This window comes from Quercus robur, chromosome 6 (genome assembly GCF_932294415.1).
Source record: "Quercus robur chromosome 6, dhQueRobu3.1, whole genome shotgun sequence".
NCBI classification, from domain to species: Eukaryota; Viridiplantae; Streptophyta; class Magnoliopsida; order Fagales; family Fagaceae; genus Quercus; species Quercus robur.
This window is the reverse complement of record NC_065539.1, coordinates 11,740,572-11,761,966: the sequence shown is the minus strand read 5'-3', so window position 1 is coordinate 11,761,966 and position 21,395 is coordinate 11,740,572. Positions and strand designations below refer to the sequence as shown.

The following is a 21,395-nucleotide window of genomic DNA, read 5'->3' as shown; positions in this document are numbered from 1 at the left end:
AAATTATTGACCAAATGATAATCACATCCTCAAGATTTGTAGTTGAATGACACACTCCTCTTATGTATGCAGTATTTTAAAATATTTCATTTGTGAAAATTAAATTGTTGTATGTTTGCCTTTGGGGTTGGGGTTGGGGTTAGGGGGGGAGTGGGGGAATGTGTCATTTTCGTAATTTTGTTATAACCTTGAAAATTTGTAATCTATTTAGATTTTCCATAGTTTGAATGATTAGATTTCATTATTATATACCATATGAATGTATATTAGAATTTAAATAAAATAATAAAACCAGTTTTATAATAAATACTTTTGTTATTTTTCTTTCTTTGCTAAGTGAATGAAGGTGTATATTAAACATCACCTTCGTTCCCTTGTTATTTTGCTTGAAAACATAGCTAAATTTTAAAAACAAAATATTAAATATTAAATATCAATTAAATTATTATTTGAGTTTTAATAATATCTTATAAAATAAATTAAGATAACTTAAGTATATATGCTACTAATTGAAATGTTATTAAAAAGATAACATATATTGCCATTCTTTTAACCCAAAATTTTGTATTCAAATTCATAATATACTCAATGTCTATAAATTCATATTGTATATATTCCATCTCATTTTTGGTGATGTTATTTACCTAATAATAATAATATAACACTATCATACCAAATTTTAAATGAACCACAAAAAAAAAAAAAAAAATTCATAATTTTCAATCATATTATTTGTGAAACTCTTAGGTCGAGTTGGCAGAATGTATCCTCTTCTCACATGACATCATGGTCAAAGTCTTCTAATTGGACATAATAATTTATTAGAAAAATTACTTAAAAAATAATAATAAGTGTGCAATCGACATTGGCTTAAAAGGTCAGTTTTTTTTTACTATTTAACTTATTTTTGCTATTATTCATGAGTCTCATTGTACTTTTTGATATTATTCATGAGTTCCACTATACTATTTTAATTTTCAACTACCTTTTAGTTTTATCTATTGTACTTTTAATTTTATCTACAATATCATATTTCAAATTATGTCCCAAATTTTTAATTTTGTTAATTAAAGTCTCAAATTCATGTTGTTCTTAGCAATATTAAAGTTGAGAAAAACGGGAAAATATCAATTAAATTCTGCATTTGACCTTGCCTGTTAACAAATCAATCTGGTAACCATTTGAACAAAAAGGATTCGGAGAGAAAAAAAGAACATTTATAGTGGGAAAGTAATTGCAAAAACAAAAAAGAAGAAGAAGTTAATTACCTAAGTGAAACATCAAGTTTTACCGCTAGTTTAATTTTTTGGTTTTCTCTATTGCATTATTGCCTAGAATAACGAAAATAAGTAACAACAATGAGCATATACTTCAAATAGAAATTGTTTCATAAGTTTAAGACTTTAGTTAACAAAAGTAAAAGTCTAAGACCTAATCTGATATATAGTATAAACATATAACTTAATTTTCCCTAAATTTTGTAGGTGATAAAACTCAGAAGTGATTTATTTATTATGTCAACAACTATTACCAAATTGTGTTGAACATTTGACTTAAAGGCAGGGTACAATTGTGGAGGCCTAGAGGGATTTGAGCCTAGCAGGCCCAAGACTGGGTCCCAAGGAGCTTTAGGGGCAGTACCTATACCCAATTCTTGGCTCCCCATGGGATAGGCCTTGAAGGGGTAAAAAATATGGTATGACGGGCCTTCTTTAAATTGGGCTTGACGGATCCTAGTCCATTGGCCAATAGTGCGTAAGTCCAAGGCACAGTTGAAACTTGATTGGAAATGCTTGTTACACACGCCTGAATCATCATAGAATCCCAAAGAAAATAGGAATCCTAGCATAAAGAGAATTCCGGAAGATACGCACGCTAATGAAGATCTTCTCTACAAGGAAAAGTCTTATCCATCACGTTTTGGGACTATTCAAGGGGATTCCTATAAGGAAAAAACTTCTACACCAAGGAAGAGAGACCAACCTTCTACTATTATAAAAGCCCCAAAACCCTCACAAATTAAGGTACGCATAATTTACCCTTTTCTAGCATTCTAGAGTTGTGAGAATAGTTCTAACTTGACCTTCGAAGGGTGTTTGGCCGGCACCATACCGATGCTCTCTGTTAGGTCTTCTCCCCTTTCTTCGTAGGTATCATTACAAGCGTGCAAGATCGTGTAGCTTACTAGTGATATTTACGGCATCATCAGGCCTGATGGGGAACTCCAAGGTTATCACCATGGCCCATGGTATTAGAATTGATTAAATATGGTTATGTCTATTATTTTGTAGGGTGTCGAAAACTTAGGTTTTAGACTCTTATATAATTTAATCTCATATATAGTTTGTTTTGATTTTTTTTTTTTTTTTTCTAAAAACAATTTGTTTTAATGTAAAATACATTTAAGGGAATATTTCCACATTTTACTATGTTTATTTTGCATTAAATAATTGGTCAAAATATAAAATAATTTAAGTGAAAGGAAAAAACTGTAAAATGTTTTCCACCTTTCTCCCCCTCACTCCCCAACACTTTCTCAGTATCTACCCCCCCCCCCCCCCCCCCCCCCACGTTCAAGTTCTTGATCTCCCCCTTTCCATCTCTCAGCTCTCTCACTCACAAGGTCACAGCCCTCTCATTTCCGCCCATCTCGCACAACCAATCTCACACAGATGACCACCCACTGACCTACGCCAACCACCATCATCGGTGCTACCAAACTCATTACGCCTCTTCCTTGCACAAACCCATCTTCTCTTCTCTCTTGCATCACCCTTGCGTCCGATTAACAAGCTACGACAATCTTGGGTTTTTGGTTGCTACCCGATCTCGCCTCCACTGGGTTAGATTTTCAAATTATGTTCTTTGTTTCTTGGGTTTTTTTTTTTTTTTTTTTTGGGTTTTCTATCTGGGTTTGTGGAGTTTTTTTTCATTTTTTTTTTTTTTTTTTTTTTGTGTGTGGCTCTACGATCTAAATTTTTGGTTGTTGGTGGTGGTTTGGTGGCTGGTGCTGTTTTGGTGGCTGTTTTTTCTTCCGACATGGAGTGTTGGGTGGTAGTGGTGGTGTGTCCAGTGTTGGCTGAACCTATAGGCCATTTAGGCCACCGCCTAAGGCCCCCACTTGTAAGAGGGCCCCCAAAATAGTAATAATATATTATATAATATTGCTTTCTCATCTTAAAAAAAAAAAATTAAAAAAAAAGCCCGTTTCTCACATTGGAGTGACATGAAGGCTAATGCCATCACCATATCTTTAGGCTAATGCCATCACCTTAATTGAAAAAAATATATGAATTTATAATTAAATATAATAAAAGGCCCCGTTTAAAGCTTTCACTTAGGGCCCCCAAATTCGTTGAGCCGCTCATAGGTGTGTCCACCTGTGCTTTTGGAGAAAATACACCCTGTTTCGGGTGTATATTTCTCCCCTCTCACAACTGATAGATCCCACCAACTTGTGAAAGAGAGAGAGAAAGCATGCACCCAAACATGTATCCTTCCTCGTGCTTTTGGTGGGTTTTGAGGAGAGAGAACAATGAAAAAATTTTCATTTTACAGTGAATATCCTTTATCTATTTAAATCTCCGACCGAACCTAGAGTCTAGGACAAGCCAGTACACCAACTCGGCTAGGCCTGAGTCCAGAACTTACCAAACCCAGTTACTCAAAAAACAAAAAAGACTTACTAAACCCAGGCCCAGCCCATGACCCAAGTCCACAAACACTTCGAGCCCACACATTGAAATCAACACTTTTTTATTTTATTTAATTTTATTTATCTATTTATTATAAAATGTTGGAACACATTTATATTTGATCCCATTCCCAAGTATACAAAAACTTCAAAGCGAAAAAAGAACGTATTGACATTTGACATATTATTTTTGGATTTCCCAGGTTTCTTCGAGGACAATCCTTGGCAACCTTAACGCGTTGCGAACTCACCGACCCAAACTATGGTAAGTTTTCCTTACGAAACCCCTAGTTTACTTCCCCAATTTAATGATTTTGTCTTTGATAATTTCAAATTTAGAGATTTAAAGTTTTGATCTTTCCGAAGTTTATTCCTTACTCGCTGTGAATCTTAATGATTCTAATATTTCTTATCCTTGGTAATTACTTGATAGATTAACATATTTGAAGTGATATTTTATAGGGTCATATGTGTAGGAATGGTCATATGGTTAAAAGCAGTGTAATTATATGATATAATTATCAATTGGGATTAGTTAGCAAAAAATTATCAATTGGGATTTTTTTTTTTCTTACAGTTAAAGACAAGGGAAACAAGGATTAATCAGAAGAAAGAAGGCAGGGTTAGTTTAATTTCATAGGAAATCCTTAAGGTCATGATATGTTAAGAAATTTTCTTTTTTTCGAATATGTTTAGGATATTTTTAGGGACATTGAGTTGCTAATTGATTGGTATATTCTCGATTTCATTTTCTTTGCTGATATAAGAAAAAAAAAATATAAGGTACTTTTTGAGGGGGGATTCTGAGAGTCTGCTCTAACGGCCCGTGACTGTGTTCTTCGTGGTTTTCAGTTTATTGCGTTTGTATTAGTTAGTTGTGGAGGATCACATGAATACAGGAGATGAATGTTGAGAATTTTTTTTTTGAAAACATGGTGTCACTTTGGATCATGTACGATATACATGCATTACACCTGCTATTAAAATGTTAATAAAGCCATATACCTTGTTCTTGATCTTTTATAGAGACCTATACTTGGTTAATGATACTCTTTTTTTCCCAAATATTCTATCTCCTCATCAGTCAACTCAATATAGAGGGGCATCTAGGAAAGATAAAACCAGAGGACGCAATCATGGGTTAACTCAGCAGAAAAGGCAAGAGATCAAGGAAGCATTTGAGTTATTTGACACTGATGGCTCAGGTATTGAAATTATCTGTTGTCGTGTTTGTAAATTTTTTTTTTAAATTTCCAATAATTTTTTTGTTTGACCTTGTTGTTTAGGCACTATTGATGCCAAGGAGCTGAATGTTGCCATGAGGTAAGAAGTTCATGTCAAATTTACTAAGAATTTTCAAGTTGATTCCTCATGAAACATTACAACGGAGATGTTTTCTTTTGACAGGGCTCTTGGTTTTGAAATGACAGAAGAGGTAGTTTCTTTGCACCAGTTTATTCCCTTGTTATTTTTATTTTTTATTTTTTTCCTGTGTGGTCAAGTGCATGTGTCTGTGTACAAGTGTGTCTGCATGTGTTTTTGAAGAGTGTGGTTTGTTTATATCTGAAGGACAGTTCTAGAAGAAAAGAAAACAGGCATTGGTGATTAGAAATGGAGACAGAAACTCTCTCTCTTTGTGGCAATAGTGCTTGTACGTTGTGTTATTTGCTCTTTTTTGATAAATTTTGGTTGCAGCAGTAAGTCTACTTGATTAAGACGGGGGCATATGCTGGACTTCCTTCTTTAGGGTGATTCTTAGTAGCTAATGTGATGTATCTAGTTCTCCTTTGGTTGTCCTAGGAGAATCTCTGCATGTTGCTTGAGGGGTTCTTGACTTATATTGAGTACTATATAGTTTTCTCTCACACTTGGTCTTAGCCAAAAGGCCCATAAAATTATAGCCATATAGTGCATCTTTCTATCAAATTATGATTTTTTAGTTTTGACTACATGGCTAACATAATTCTGTATTGTGTCATTCTAGCAAATCAATCAAATGATTGCAGATGTTGACAAGGATGGCAGTGGAGCAATTGATTTTGATGAATTTGTGCACATGATGACAGCCAAAATTGGAGAAAGGGACACTAAGGAGGAGCTCATGAAAGCATTCCACATTATTGACCAAGATAACAATGTAATGTTCTGTTCTGTTTATATATATATAGATAGATAGATATATAATTATTTTTTTTCTCTGTTTCATCTTGTCTTTAACTTATTCTTTTTCCCATTTGCATGCAGGGGAAGATATCTGTCTCAGACATTAAGCGCATAGTAAAGGAGCTGGATGAGAACTTCACTGATGATGATATAAAAGAGATGATTGAGGCAGCTGACCGTGATCGTAAGTTTGCATACTTTTATTTTGGATGTAGATTTTATTGGTTACCAGTTACCACTTTGCTTTACTATTTGTAGGGTCTAGATAAAGTTACATTTGATGTAACTCTTTGATAATGCTACACCTTTTACATGCTCTTTATGTTCTTAACATGCATGTCATACTTAGTATTAATCAGTTGTTATTTACTAGCCAAACTATAAATTTATTTTTTTATGTGTAATTTAATGTACACAAATATATATATATATATATATATAAATATTTTATAGATGAGATAATTATTAAATTTTGATCATTTTGCAAAAATGGATGGCATAAGGAAACAATATCAATAGTGGATTTGACAACTTCAATATAATTTTATGAGGGATGTAATATTGGCAAAAAGTTACAGTAGGTATAACTTTTTCTTTTTAATAAGTAACATAAAGATTTTATTAAAAAAATAACACAGCCCAGTACATAGGAACACTAACTATAACTTGAACCTCTCTATAGGTAAAAGATGATCTTCTAGTTTGTGTAAATATCATTTGGGGGCCCCTGGATTTTCATGTGAGTGTCATCATGTCAATTTAGTCCATGCATTTCAATTTGAGCAATAACTCCTTGGACTTTATGTTTGAACTTCAATTTAGTCCTTGCATCTTCCCATGGGCACTTTTTTGTAAATTAATTTCCCCAAGTGGCATCAATTATTGCATGTTTTTTTTTTCCCTCGAATTATGTGGTTCACATCCTCTAGTTTAGTCAACATCTTGACTCAATCTTGTAAGCACCATTCCCTCACCACCCCCCCCCCCCCCCCACCCCAACAAAATCTTTTTTGGGTACTTAAATGTGTTTGATAATGAGAATATAATATCATGTAAGAAGTATGAGTGATATGGCAAATTCATGTACATATAATGTGGTTAGCGCCATTAAGATTTAATGGCACTTTCTTGTTTACAATGGAACGGAAGGGAAGGTTGTAGATTCAAGATCCATTAGGTGTGTGTCACTTATCAATTGAAAAAAAGAAAGGAAAATTGTTGCAACCATAATCTCCAAGGGGTGAATTATTCTAATTGAAAATGCAAGAACCAACTCTACACTTACACATAAAAATCCAAGGGTGAAATTTGTCTCTTCAAGAGCTTCAAGTGTGGAACAGTAAGCTAGACCATGAAATTTTGTAGATTTAACAATGCCAAATTTTTTTTTTTTCAAGAATTTGTTATGAAATGCTGATTTTGGATGTGATGGCCTTTAAAATGTACAGAGGATGGAGAAGTTAATGTTGAGGAGTTTATGCGGATTATGAGGAGAACTACATATGGGTTCTAGAACTCAAGAATATTATTGGGAGATTGTGTTGAGAGTTTGATCCTTTGCAGAAGGGTTGTTTCTGGACAATGCTGTCGCTGTTTATGTACCATAGCCCCCGCCCCCCGCCCCCCACCCCCCCCCCCCCCCCCCCCCCCCCAAAAAAAAAAAGAAAAAGAAAAAGGTTTATTAGACTTATTATGGGTACGGCAGACTATCATTTACAACCGTGTGTAATTTATATTAGCAATATGAAGTTCCTTCCGGGACATTTGAGATATTAGCAATGTCAGGTAATCCAAGGCTCTTTTTTGGCTGCTAAACAGCCATTTTATTTGTTTGTCTGACAGTTTGTTTGTCTTCTTGAATGAATGAATTATTTTAATCAAAGACAGGATATGGTAATTAGTTTAGTACTTATGCATTATAATTTGAGAGTTTAAGAGAACCTTTGAGATCATGCATTATATAGTTTTTATTTATTTATTTATTTTTTTAACCTATGAAATCCATAAAAATGGAGCAAGCAATGTGATATATGTTTCACTAGAGCAATTGGTTTTGGGTATGGTCTCAATCCTCACTTATTTGATGCAAAGTTGACACTGGCGTTGTCTTTGTGACAGCCAAAGACAACCAAAAGCTCAGATATTGGTTGAAGCTTAGGAAAACTACAGCGTTTGCATGCTCTCTCTCTCTCTCTCTCTCTCTCTCTCTCTCTCTCTCTCTCTATATATATATATATATATATACATACACACACACACACACAAAACTGCATGTGGGTTTTTCCTAAAATATGGAGCCTCTTAAGGTCTTGAGTGTAAAACTCGTATAAAACTTAATTCTCCTCAGGTTTTTTAGCAGAGCACAAACACCTATGTGATAAACACTTGTATAAAACTTAATTCTTGTAAGGTTTTTAAGCAGAATACAAACATCTATGTGATATTGTTTTATGTGAAAATGTAGGCTCAAAATTTCACATAAGCAAAAATATAAGGAGTTTGTCTTGTTTTACACTCAATAATCTTAATAGAGTTAAGTGCAACACAATTAACAATTTACACAAAACAAGACATATGGGGTTTAGTGTTATGTCCAAAATTTTAGGGTTTTTATTTATTTTTTTATTTTTTTTATTTTTATTTATGTTTTATGGAGAAATCAAATAGGGGTTTTTGAATTTTTTTTTCCCTTTTTAAAATTCCCCTTTTTTGCATAGAGGCCTTATCAATATTTGACAAGTTAGCTAAGTAATAGTTGATTTAAATCCACCATTCTTTAAAAGTTACCATGACTTTTGAATGGAGTTGTGGTATGCGTTTGTGTTAGAACTCATTTTTCTCTCCCTTATGTTTGTGTTTGTTTTCCACAAAAAAAAAAAAAAAAAAAAAAAATTCCAGTGTTGTGTCATGATGGCTCGGGCTCTCTTGATTCCAAGTCTTTTGTTATCTTGGTGAATTCTTGACTACGTTCATCCTACAGTTGTCTTTGGAGTGATGGTAACCTCTTAAATTGGTTGGCTTGGTTTTTATTTGGAATTGAATGCCTTCTACAACTCCCATATCCCTTTCCTATAGAATATCCATTAACCTTTGTAACTTTCATCCATGCTATCTTTTATAACCACACAAAGTAAATGTATCTAACAATCTTGATAAGAAATTGTAATAGATACCTTACATGCATATACACCACAAAGATGGTTAATTTAGGATACAAATTTTCTTAACGTTATTATACTCCTTGTCTCGATTCATATCCATTCAATAGATGATTAATTCAATTACACAACTTCTACTAAATTGCATGTAAGTAACTAAGGAAAAAAAAAAAAATCAGTTGTCCATATCTTTTTAAAGTAAAATTCTGTGTAACATGTTAGTGCACGAATCTAATTTGATGCTAGATTTCTAAGTTCCAATTACCTCAGACCAATTAAACCCAAATACCCAAAGCAAAACCTCTTAACCTAGATAGGTCCTTATATAATGGATAAAAGAAGGTCGTGCTTGGATTTTTTTTTTTTTTTTTTCTTTCTTTCTATTTGATAAAGAGCCAACTTGGAACTCGGAAGCATGGACCAATTGTCAGTGTTCCATCCATTTTTTTTTTTAAAAAAAAGGCGAAAAATACATTTTGGTCCCTACATTTTCAGCTGATTTCTGTTTTAGTCCCTAAGTTTTTTTTTTACCGCTTTTAGTCCCTCTCCTGAAAAACGCTTCCATTTTAGTCCCTACCGTTACATCAGAAACGGATATTGCAGACGTGGCAAACGGCAAAGTTAAATAATAATAAACTAATGTCCACGTGGCCTAAATTAATAATAAAAAATATTTTTTAATGCCACATCAGCATCTAAATTAAAAAAATTAATTTATTAATTTTAACTAAATAAAAAAAATTAAAAAAATTAAAAACAGAATTAAAAACTAAAAATCTTATGAATTGAGATCTAAGCATGCCTTGAACAAGAACAACAAGAACACAAACCCAGATCCAAGAACATAAACCCAGAAATTATTAAAAAAAAAAAAAAAAAAAACTAACCAAAGCCAGAAATCAGAGAAAGCCAAAGCAAAGAATGGAAACTCAAACTCAAAACCAAAAGAAAAGCCAAGAAACATTGCCACAGCAACAGCAGCAGCAAAACCAGAAGAACATGAAGAAGTCTTCGTCGAAAAACTCCGATTCATCGGCTCACTACAATGACTCGCCTCACTCGCCCCTCCGATTCCACTCGCCACTCCGATCCGAACTCGGCGACCCTCCCGAGACGCCTCCGTACCACTCTCTGGAGGCCTCGCCGGAGAAGCCGCCGCTGGACTACTCCAAAGCCGTCGTCGCCGTCGACAAGTACACTCAGTTCTCTCCGCAACAGTCGACGCCGGAGAAGCCGAACCTCACTAACAACAACAACAACAACGCCGCGACACAGACGGAGAAGTCACCGTCGCCGTTGATGGTGTTGAGCAGGGCGATGTGGGAGGAGCCACAAACCCACAACAACCCAGGCCAAGAAAGTGTACACGTGCCTGGGTTGTTGTGGGTTTTAAGTTTGAGTTTTGGTTTTGGTTTTGAGTTTGAGTTTCCATTCTTTGCTTTGGCTTTCTCTGATTTCTGGCTTTGGTTAGTTTTTTTTTTTTTTTTAAATAATTTCTGGGTTTGTGTTCTTGGTTCTGGATTTGTGTTCTTGTTGTTCTTGTTCAAGTCACACTTAGATCTCAATTCATAAGATTTTTAGTTTTTAATTCTGTTTTTAATTTTTTTTATTTAGTTAAAATTAATAAATTAATTTTTTTAATTTAGATGCTGATGTGGCATTAAAAAATATTTTTTATTATTAATTTAGGCCATGTGGACATTAGTTTATTATTATTTAACTTTGCCGTTTGCCACGTCTGCAATATCCGTTTCTGATGTAACGGCAGGGACTAAAATGGAAGCGTTTTTCAGGAGAGGGACTAAAAGCGGTAAAAAAAAAACTTAGGGACTAAAACGGAAATCGGTTGAAAATGTAGGGACCAAAACATGTTTTTCGCCCAAAAAAAAAAAAAAAAAACAGAAAAAGTCAGTGTTCCATTTGTAAGAGAGAAGGATTCAAAGAAGAAATGGAGAGATTTTAGCTCACCCTGTGTTTCCCGGAACTCCAATGGGCCTCTAAATGAACCCCAAAAAAAAAAAAAAAAAAAAAGAACTAGGAAAGAAAAATAAAACTAACTCACTCCACAATCCACAGTTCACATTGTTGCTTTGGCGGCCACTCTTCCATTCCATGAGTGCAAATTACAAATGTTTAGGTTTCAGTTGGTAAGGACAGTAAATGACGGGAAATCCGGAAAACATGTGCCATGGTTGACAGCAAAGGTGAACTTGGTTTTGACCCTTATTCCATTGAGTTTTCTTCCTGTACTCTCTCTTCCAAGTCTATCGTCACCCTCTTTCAGATTCTTTGCCACGCTTCTATCTCCCTCAAAACTCTCTTGTTTAACAGCTAAACGATCCGTGAACAACTTTCCTTTACACTATGCAAATGCAAGCAATCCCATAGGAACCGAATGTCTTCGTCTGATAAGGCTTTGCCGAAACGTAGGAGATTTGAAGCCTATGATGTCAATTCTAATCGTGAAGGGTCTAGTTGAGCACGAGTTTATCAAAGGAGAATTCCTTAGGACTTGCTTTTATCTGGGCGCTCCAGATTTAGCTCTCTCTTTATTCCGACGAATTGAAAAGCCGAGCTTGGTCTTGCAGAATTTGATGATCAGGTGTCTATGCAATAATTGTCTATATAAAGAAGTCTTATTTCTCTATCTGAGTTGTTGGGTTTCAGGTTGCCCTTCTGATGATTACACTTTTCCATTTGTCATCAAGGCGTGTTCGGCTCTGAATGCATTATGGACAGGAAAGGAGGTTCATTGTGTTGTTTTGAGAACTGGGTTTGAGCAAAATTTAGTTATACAGACTGCTTTGATTGATTTGTATGCGAAGTCTGGTTCTATGGGGAACGCGTGTAAGCTGATTGATAGAATTCCGCAACCAGACTTGGTTTGTTGGAATGCATTGATTGCGGGTTATTCTTCAAATGGGTTTGATCAGGAAGCCTTGGAGGTTTTCAGTCAGATTCTTGTGATGGGTTTGAAGCCTAATGTCAGCACTTTTGCCAGCGTAATTCCTGTCTGCTCTCGTTTGGGATGTTTAAATATTGGTAAATGTCTTCATGGATTTGCTGTCAAATCTGGATATTTTTCAAATAATTTTTTGGTGCCTGCTTTAATTTCAATGTATGCTATTGACATGGATTTATCAGCTGCTAGAAGTTTGTTTGATTTTATTCTGGAAAAGAATGTTACTATTTGGAATGCTATGATATCTGCATATACACAGAGGCAAAACAATTTTGAAGCCTTTGAGATGTTCCGGCAAATGATCCATGCTGGCTTGCAGCCTAATTTGGTCACTTTTGTGTCCATCATCCCATCATGTGAGAACTCCAATAGCCTTTGGTTTGGTGAATCCCTTCATGCATGTGTTATAAAGCATGGGTCAGGGTATCAACTTCCTGTGTTAACAGCACTTGTATCTATGTATTCAAAGCTTGGAGATGTCAATTCAGCGTACATACTTTTTGATCAGATGTCCAATAGAAATCTCCTGTCATGGAATTCAATGGTTTCTGGGTACGTGCATAATGGGCAATGGTATGCAAGTTTGGCCACATTTCGTGAAATGCAGTTTGCTAGATGCAATCCAGATCCAGTCTCCATTGTTAGTGTTCTTTCTGCCTGCTCCAAGCTACAGGCTGTTTTGCTGGGCAAGTCTGCCCATGCGTTTAGTGTTAGAAAGCAACTTGCCTCAGACCTTAAGGTGACAAACGCACTATTGGCCTTTTATTCTGATTGTCATCAGCTCTCCTCTTCTGTTCAGTTATTTAACACGATGGCTGTAAGAAATGCTGTATCATGGAATACTTTGATATCTGGATATGTACACAATGGTGATGTAGAGAAGGCTACTGCTCTTCTTCACCAGATGCATAAAGATGGCATGGGGTTGGATTTGGTTAGCCTGATAAGTATTCTTCCTGTTTTTAGCGAGAGAAAAGATTTGTTGCAAGGAATGGGTATTCATGGTTTTGCTATAAAAACTGGGATTGCCTCTGATGTTTGTTTACTAAATACCCTCATTAGCATGTATTGCTATTGCAGAGATCTTGAAGCTGGGAGGTCACTTTTTGAAGTCATGCCTCAAAGAAATGTCGTGTCTTGGAATGCTCTAATTACTGGCTGCCGATATCACAACTTACAGAACGAGGTTTTGGTCTTATTTAGTCATATGATAAAAGAAGATCAGAGGCCAAATTATGTAACCTTGCTAAATTTATTACCTCTATGCTGCACACAGTTGCAGGGTAAGTCTATACATGCTTTTGCGGTTAGAACAGGAGTTGTAAAAGAAACCCCTCTTGTTTCATCTCTTATATTCATGTATGCCAGATTTGAAAATATAAATTTATGTCTATTGGTATTCCAAATGGGGAAAAAGGGGGATATTTCTTTGTGGAATGCTATTATGTCTGTACATGTTCAAACAAAAAATGCCATAAAAGCAGTTGCATTCTTCTGTGATTTGCTTCAACTGGGACTGCAGCCTGACAAAATTACAGTTCTGAGTTTAATTTCGGCTTGTGTTCAAATAAATAGCATCAATCTTACTCATTCTGTACTGGCTTACCTAATACGCATGGGCTTTGACAGATACGTGGTCATCTGTAATGCATTAATAGATTTGTATGCAAGATGTGGCTACATTTTAAAAGCAGAGAAACTGTTTGATGGGTTGGTTGAAAAGGATGCTATATCTTGGAGTGTAATGATAAATGGGTATGGGTTGCATGGGGATGGTGAAGCTGCCCTAGACCTTTTGTCCCAGATGGAACCTTCAGGTATGAGACCTGATGATGTTATTTATTTGAATATTTTATCAGCTTGCAGCCATTCTGGCTTAGTTGAGCAAGGTCGCATGGCATTCAACTCTATGCTAGAATACGGAATAGCACCAAAAATGGAGCACTATTCTTGCATGGTTGACCTTCTTGGGAGAACAGGTCACTTGAATGAAGCGTATGAAATTGTTAAAGGACTGCCTTGTAAACCTTCTGTAAGCCTGCTTGAGTCTTTGTTGGGTGCTTGCAGAATCCATGGTAATGTTGAACTTGGAGAGAAAATTGGTGGGATGCTCTTAGAAATGGACCCAGAAAATTCCAGATCATATGTGATACTTTACAATATCTATGCAGCAGTTGGAAGGTGGACAGATGCCAAAAGAGTGAGGTCTGATATGGAACAAAGAAAGTTGAGAAAACTGCATGGATTTAGTCTAATTGTGGGAAATGGACTTCCAAGATGAGGCATTGTCCTGAATTATGTTGTGGGTTGATTAAGCTGGAAAGATTCATGCACAATATCACGAAGTGATATGATACAGAAGCTCCAAGAAATCTTGTAGCTCATAGTGGTCCTATGCTGCTAGCAACAGGTTCAGTACAAAGGGAGACGCCATATCTATAATGTTTTGATGGTCAGCTAAATCCCAAATTGGGTCTCCAATACCAATTAAGTTGGGTATCTGGTCAGAGAACCCAGATATGTAGGATTCTCTTGATCCCTATTTACTGTTGGTTCCTCAAATGGAAACACTTTTATGAGTGTCATGGTGTGAAGGCTCACTAGATGAGTTCTTGCCGGCCCAGAAGTGGTCAATATCATGGAGTGTGGGCTTAAGAATAACATAACAGCCATATGAGTCTCACTATTTGGCAGTTGAATTGTTTTGCGAGACACGGCAGAATGAAAATAGCAAAAAATCTACATATATGATAATGGACTGGAGTGACTGAAGGGAAAGAAAAAATGAAGTGATGTCTTTGTTCACGTAGAGTTTGTGGTCTCAAAGTAGGGCAGGAATCAAATTATGCAATTGCTAACAAACCAAAGCAGCCATGGTTTTATAGTTTGACATTTCTAAGGATATGCATTTGGAAATGATGGACATTCAGCCAACTCAGCAGCAACGTCGTTGTTCTAGAAGGCTTTGGGAACGTTTCATTACAAGCAAGCGTCTGGACTTGGACAGGGGATGTTTCATAACATGTCCTTGTCATCTCATCTGCTGTAGCAATAGTTGTTATGGGTAAGTTTGTTCAGATGTGGCAATTATTGTTGCAAATCATTGAATTTCCTTGCAAGGAATGATTTGTGCCTCCTTGCTTTCTTCCATTTTCCCACTTTGTTTTCATTTTTACCATATAATAACCATTGTTAATATGAGTTCTCATGTAGTGTTTAATAAATAAGTTTGGGTCTTTAGTACCGTGTAGGCTTTAATAACACCACCATAATTTCTAAGGGTATTCATTATACCAATCAAACCGATTAAACTGACAATTAGAGGTGGTGGCCAACGATTAATCTATTGCCAGCTTGAAAGGGTATTTATTATACTCTCTCTCTCTCTAGATGAACTTCTAAGTTAGGGCTTTTTTATTTTATTTTAAAATTTATATATATATATATATATATCTATCAGGTGAATTCAATAATCTATCATTGCTTCACAACTTTTAGTGATATAACTTGATATTTTCCATTGTTAGAGATATCAAGGCCGAAGTCTTTTATATAAATTTAGTCCAATTTCATTGTATCTAATCTTGCTTGGAGTACAAGTAAAGTGATTCACTAATTCTAATAATTTTTGGAGTGCGAGCTTAGTAATCCTAGTCCTACTTGTAGTCCAAGTCATGTAATTTTAGGATTTAGCCTACTATAAATACCCTTTGATGGGTTCGTTGTGATACAGAGTTTAAAAGTAAAGATGTGGCCATCAAGAACTTTCCATTGTGAATATAGATGTTTAAAGGCTGAACCACATTCCCTGTGTTCTATCTCTCTCTCTTGTTCTTAATCTCTATGCCTTATTAATTTTCATATTTTCTCATGTGCTTTATAATGGTTTTAAAACTATATCACATATTTTCTGACATGGTATCAAAGATGTTTTATCTAAGTTAAAATCTATCTCTGAATTTGGTGATTGGTATTTCATAGCTTAGGTTTTTCTGTTATGTTGATGTTTGTGTGTGTGCGAGTGGTTTTTTATTTTTATTTTTATTTATTTTATAAATATTTATGTCGATGATTTAGTGTATTAGCTCATTTATGTTGGGTATATTTGAACTTCAGATGTTTGAACCAGGCCTATTCATTTTTTTTTTTTGGGGGGGGGGGGGGGGGGGGGGGTTATTTTTGGGTTGAAGGATGTGGTTTTTATGCTAAATTAGTAATTTATTGTTGTTTTAGCAGTTTTGATGCTATACTTATTGCTGGTAAGGGGTAATTTGTGTGGTTTCCAAGGGTACGTTGGTTTTCATGGTTTTGTTAATCTTCTTCTGCAGAATTCAACTTCTGTAAGATTGTAGCTAGTTGTTGACTCATTTCATCCAAGATAGAGGTATGGATATGAGTTATTTTGTGGATTTCTTGAAGCTCTTTGCTATGCTGATCTGAGGTGGTTTTAAGGGAAGCTATGGTTTCATTGATAATGGCGGAAGATCGTGTTTCAGTCATGGTGTGAGAGAGAGAGAGAGAGAGAGAATAGGAAGTAACAAAAGTGACTGTATTCTTAGTTCTTGATGTTCCTTTACAACTTGTAGTTATTTATACATCATTCAGTTATTCTCTACTAACAGAATACAAGGGTATTATTGTGACTACACTAATAACTAACTAACTAACTAACAGCAATTAAGCCACATTACTCAAGGAATTAGGAAAGGTTGGGAGAAAAGGAAATTAACATTCAAGTACATTCTTCATTCTTCTCAGTAACTCTTGTACTGTCCAACCAACTAACTCTTTGTACAGCTGGCATAACAGATTCACTACTAACTATATGCTGACTGTGCTGCTGACGGAGCCTCCCATTGTCCAGCTCCTCATTTTCCCCTGTTGTTGTAGTTACCAACTTGACCTGCTCTGCTGTCCTAACCGAACCCCTATGGGTCAACTAAAAAAGAAACTTCCTGTTCTATGGGTCAATATATGCATCCTCCCTTTCTCTGTTTGTTGGCTCCACAGCTATGTCTTCCTCCCTCACATCACACATTTTCTAACTTGGTTATTTTATGTTAATGATATTTTTAGTTTGACACTATTTTTCCTTAGTTGTGAGTTGGGTAATTTCATAGTTCAAGATGACTTATTTATTAGGCAAATGGTCATTTTGTTTAGACCTGGTTGAACTTTTGTCTTGGGTTTAAAATTTTAACTTTGGTGGAAAGGGAACTATTTTTGGTTATTTGTTATGCTTTTCTCATAGTCTGTAGCTTGCCTTTTGACATTATTAGGTTTAAGGGAAGATTATTTTATTGTACTATCATTGTTAATAAAAATTATAAAATATCTCTTACTCATTTAAAAAATTGTTCAATTTGGTACCCCGTGTTTTTTAATTTATTAAAAATACTTTATTCGTAGAATATATTTTAATTCTTCATGCTTTTGTACAGAATGGTGCCTTTTTCAAACTACTTCTGTTGTTATAACTTATACTCTCAAACGATAGGTTTTCTTCAACTTTTGTTATTGTGTGAACTGTGAAGTGTATGCAATTTATTTGTATTCCAACATATTAATTTGTGTGAAGTGTGTGAATGTGATTTCTAATTTGTGTGATTTATTGTTTTGCAGATAGATGTGGATTCTTCTTGATATAACCCAACTACTCCAAATGAGCCCAGCAATAGTGAGCCAACTACAAACACTCCTCCAGGTTTAGTTTCATCCACCCCACAACTGCAGGTGAATTCTAAAAAAATCTAATAATTGAGCTTACGGTTTTTAGCTTCTTTGTTTGTCACTTTTAATATATATAATTTAATAAATTTGTGTAGATTTAAAACAACATAAATGATATGTGTGGCAATGGTGGTGATCCTTTCTTGAAGGACATGGTTGAGAGTATGAAGAGGAAATTTGACTAGTATTGGGAAAGTATCAATAAAATTAATTTAATGTTGTTTGTGGTTGTTGTACTTGATCCTTTTTTCTTTTCTTTTTTGATAGGAATTGTACTTGATCCTTGATAAAGTGAAGTGTGTAAAGTTTTTGTTAGGCAGTGTGGTATGATAAGGAACAGGCAAATGATATGTTAGCCAAGATGTGGGGTGTTAATTGTTATAGATAGATTGTATAGGCATTACACAATTGGGTTCTCAAGCAAGGGCGTAAGTGCGCAGCCAAATTTGGCAGATCCATTGTAGGAAAATTTTAATATTTAGACAGAGTAAAGGGTGAATTCAATCATATAATAAATCCTTGCACAACAAGCATGATATGTGTTGGTTATTCATGTTTCTACTATTGCATTTGAGTTTGCTTTTAGTATTGGGGTCGCATAGATCATTTTCAATTTCATAGTCTCCAAAAAACAGTTGTGGTTCTTATTTTTGCAAAAAAAAAATAAATAAATAAATAAATAAACAAATTCCTACACTTTCTATGTTCAAGTTCAGCAATTGATCTTTAGGAGGCAAAAGATGAAGATGAAAGCTTTGAAATTGAATTTGATAATGTACTAATTTAATCTGGTCAATGTAATTTGTCTTTTTATACTTTAGATCATAATCTATGAAAATTATTTTTTAATGCATAAATAACTGATTTTTAATAGGTTTTAAGAGCATCGCCAATGGGCTCTCTGATGCCAATTTTGGAGAGCAAACACACAAAAACATCTTTCAACAGCCTCTTTAACTCTTTTTTTTTTTTTTTTTTTTTTTTTTTTTTTAAGTTGCTACAATAGCTCTCTTGAAGAAGAGAGCACTGTAGCAATTATTGTAACAACTCTAAATATTATTCTCTCATAAAATAATCACCATGTTGAATAAAAAATGGTTTTTTCATCTTTCCTCCATTTCTCTTTCTTCCTCACTCTCCTTCTCTCTTCTTTATCTCAACGTCTACAAAACACAAAACACATCCAAACACACACCCAAAAAAAAAAAAAAAAAAAAAAAAATATCATAAACCAAATGAAATCAAAACAATAAAAGTAAAAGAGTAAATTGTAAATTACACTTCTAAAGTTTGGGGGTGATTGGATTTTACACCCTGAAATTTCAGAATTTGGATTTAACTCCCTGAAGTTTAGGGTGTTTGGATTTTACATCCTGATGTTTCAGAACTTAAATTTGGCTCCCTAAAGTTTAAGGTTTTTTTGGATTTTACACTCCCAAATTCTGAAACTTTATGGTGTAAAATCAAAATACCCCAAAACTTTAGAAAGTAAAATCCAAATTTTGAAACGTCAAGGTGTAAAATTTAAACATCACCAAATCTCAGGAGGTAAAATCCAAATTCTAAAACTTTAGGGTGTAAAATCCAATCACCGTCAAACTTTAGGGATGTAATTTGTAATTTACCCAAAGAAAAAAAAAGAAAAAAGAGAAAAGAGAGATACCCATCTAGGCTGCATGTTGCTGGCGGTGGAAGAGGACAAGCAGCGGTGGAGGACGAGTCTCTCTCTCTCTCTCTCTCTCTCTCTCTCTCTCTCTCTCTCTCTCTCTCTCTCTCTCTCTCTCTCTCTCTCTCTCTCTCTCTCTCTCTCTCTCTCTCTCTCTCTCTCTCTCTCTCTCAAATTTTCATATAATAAACTTTGGACTGTGGTGGTCATTGGTCTGTGGGGTTACAAAATAGTGCAAGAAATGTGTGGTGAGAAATTAACAAGTACTGTGTAGGTGGAAAAGTGGGTTGTTTATGTGGTGGAAAAATGGGGTTAATTAAATTTGAAAGGAATTAAAAAATGAGCTAATGATAATAATAAATCAAATTCACTAAAATAATAATAATAATAATAATAATAATAATAATAATAATAATAACAATCCCAATAAGGGGGTAAAGTTAATGAATTTTTTAGAAAAAAAGTTAATGAGCTAATTTCAAGACTAAGTTTGATAAATTTCAAAATACATAGAATTTTTAAAAGATTTGCACAACGTAAATTTGATAAATTTCAAATTAATAAAAACTAACTTACTATATTGTTTTGTAAGTGCTTCATGAAATCCATAAAAAATAAAAAATAAATAACATCCAAAATTTTAAGATTTTTACTATTGGGAGATTTAAATATATATATATATATATATATATTAAATTTAGATTATAAAAAGATTATAAAAGAATAAAGAAAGATGAAAGAAAGAATGAAAAAATAATATTTAAATGAGATAGAGAAATGATAGAGTGTCTATTGGAATATGTAACCAAAAAAATAGATAGGTAAAATGTAAAAGTAACTATTTACTCTTTAAACAGTATTGTAAGGACACGATTCGTAATGACCCGTAACAGTATTGGGTTCGCACGTAAAAAGGTCCAAACAATATCATTTGTAGAGTGTGGGTTTGAAAGGCTAGGCCTTAGTCACCAGGCGGTGAGTCTTTTCGTGGTGTTCATACATGGCTAAGTCATTTTCGCCCTAGGAGTCTTTCTCTTAGAGGCGGGCTGGGAGGCTCTGGTTTTTGGCTATTTTTCCCAGCCCCTTCTATGAATTACTTACTTTTCCTTTTATACTAGCCTGTGTTTTTTATCTTTTGTCCACGTGTAGGATCGACATTCCAAGATTGATACTTGTCCCATCAGCCTATACCCGGAGTGGTTGGGGGTGGTTGAAAAAAGCTGGAGAGTATGGCTCTGTCAGGTGCAGAATATTGAATGGCAGTAAGGGCAGCTTTCCCTAGTCGTTACACTTTCTAGCATACCCTTTTCTATTGGCACATATATTTTAGATTTTTTCTCAAGTTGTTTCTATACTATTTTTGCCCTTTCTTCTTATGAGATCTCGGACATGCCGAGGACTGAATCGTCCTCGGCTGTGTCCCAAGGCCACTTTGTACTTTTTTTAATGATCCTGGGCTATACCCCTTCTTGGCTCGGGCCTTGGGCCCCAACGAATAAATGAGATTGGCCCACGAATTATTGGGCCCTACAATAGCCCCTCAAAACCCCCTCAAAACCCTACTATCCGACCTCTTGGTTGGAGAGGAGAGTTTTGGTAATACCTAGCCTTTATTATGGCTTGCTTAACTCAGCTTCTTATTAATGTTGGCGTTTCTTTATCTGTCCAGGAAACGTACCGGTTTACGAGACATTCTTCTGAATTCATTCACAATGCGTTCCTGTCGTTTGGTTATCCAAAAACGCGCCTTTAATGACTTACACTTACGAGACCATTTAATTTCGCTGGTTTATTGACGATGTGGGGAAGTGGAACGGGTACATTCTCGTTTACAGATCTTCTTGGAAATCTGGACGGATTAAATATCTTCCGTTCCACCCTCCGTATAAGAAGGAGGGCAAGAGGATATTTCTCCTGTACAGAGACCCTTTCGATCCTTCTGAAGTCTGAAACCTTTAGCTTCCTCCAAAGTTTACTTTATTCACTAGTTGTATCCTAGCTCGTGATACACTCGAGATAGGA

General features: G+C 35.0%; 2 protein-coding genes across 6 annotated transcripts; both read left to right on the top strand.

Annotated features, from left to right (window-relative positions):
* The first annotated feature begins 3,804 nt into the window (after positions 1-3,804).
* Positions 3,805-7,472, top strand: LOC126732760 (caltractin-like). The gene is made up of 7 exons (XM_050435761.1): positions 3,805-3,959; positions 4,779-4,899; positions 4,981-5,017; positions 5,102-5,129; positions 5,679-5,831; positions 5,939-6,041; positions 7,306-7,472. The coding sequence occupies exons 1-7, from the start codon at positions 3,957-3,959 to the stop codon at positions 7,368-7,370; spliced, it is 510 nt and encodes a 169-aa protein (XP_050291718.1). The 5' UTR covers positions 3,805-3,956; the 3' UTR covers positions 7,371-7,472.
* Positions 7,473-10,951: 3,479 nt separating this feature from the next.
* LOC126732758 (pentatricopeptide repeat-containing protein At5g39350-like) lies at positions 10,952-18,240 on the top strand. 5 transcript variants are annotated; one of them, XM_050435757.1, is made up of 3 exons: positions 10,952-15,041; positions 17,600-17,710; positions 17,975-18,240. In XM_050435757.1, exon 1 carries the CDS (start codon positions 11,145-11,147, stop codon positions 14,256-14,258), a length of 3,114 nt encoding a protein of 1,037 aa, XP_050291714.1. In that variant the 5' UTR covers positions 10,952-11,144; the 3' UTR covers positions 14,259-15,041; positions 17,600-17,710; positions 17,975-18,240. The 5 variants fall into 5 exon arrangements, with proteins under 5 accessions (XP_050291714.1, XP_050291713.1, XP_050291715.1 ...); XM_050435756.1 differs by having other exon boundaries at positions 17,803-18,240; XM_050435758.1 differs by having other exon boundaries at positions 17,604-18,240.
* The last annotated feature ends 3,155 nt before the right edge of the window (positions 18,241-21,395 follow it).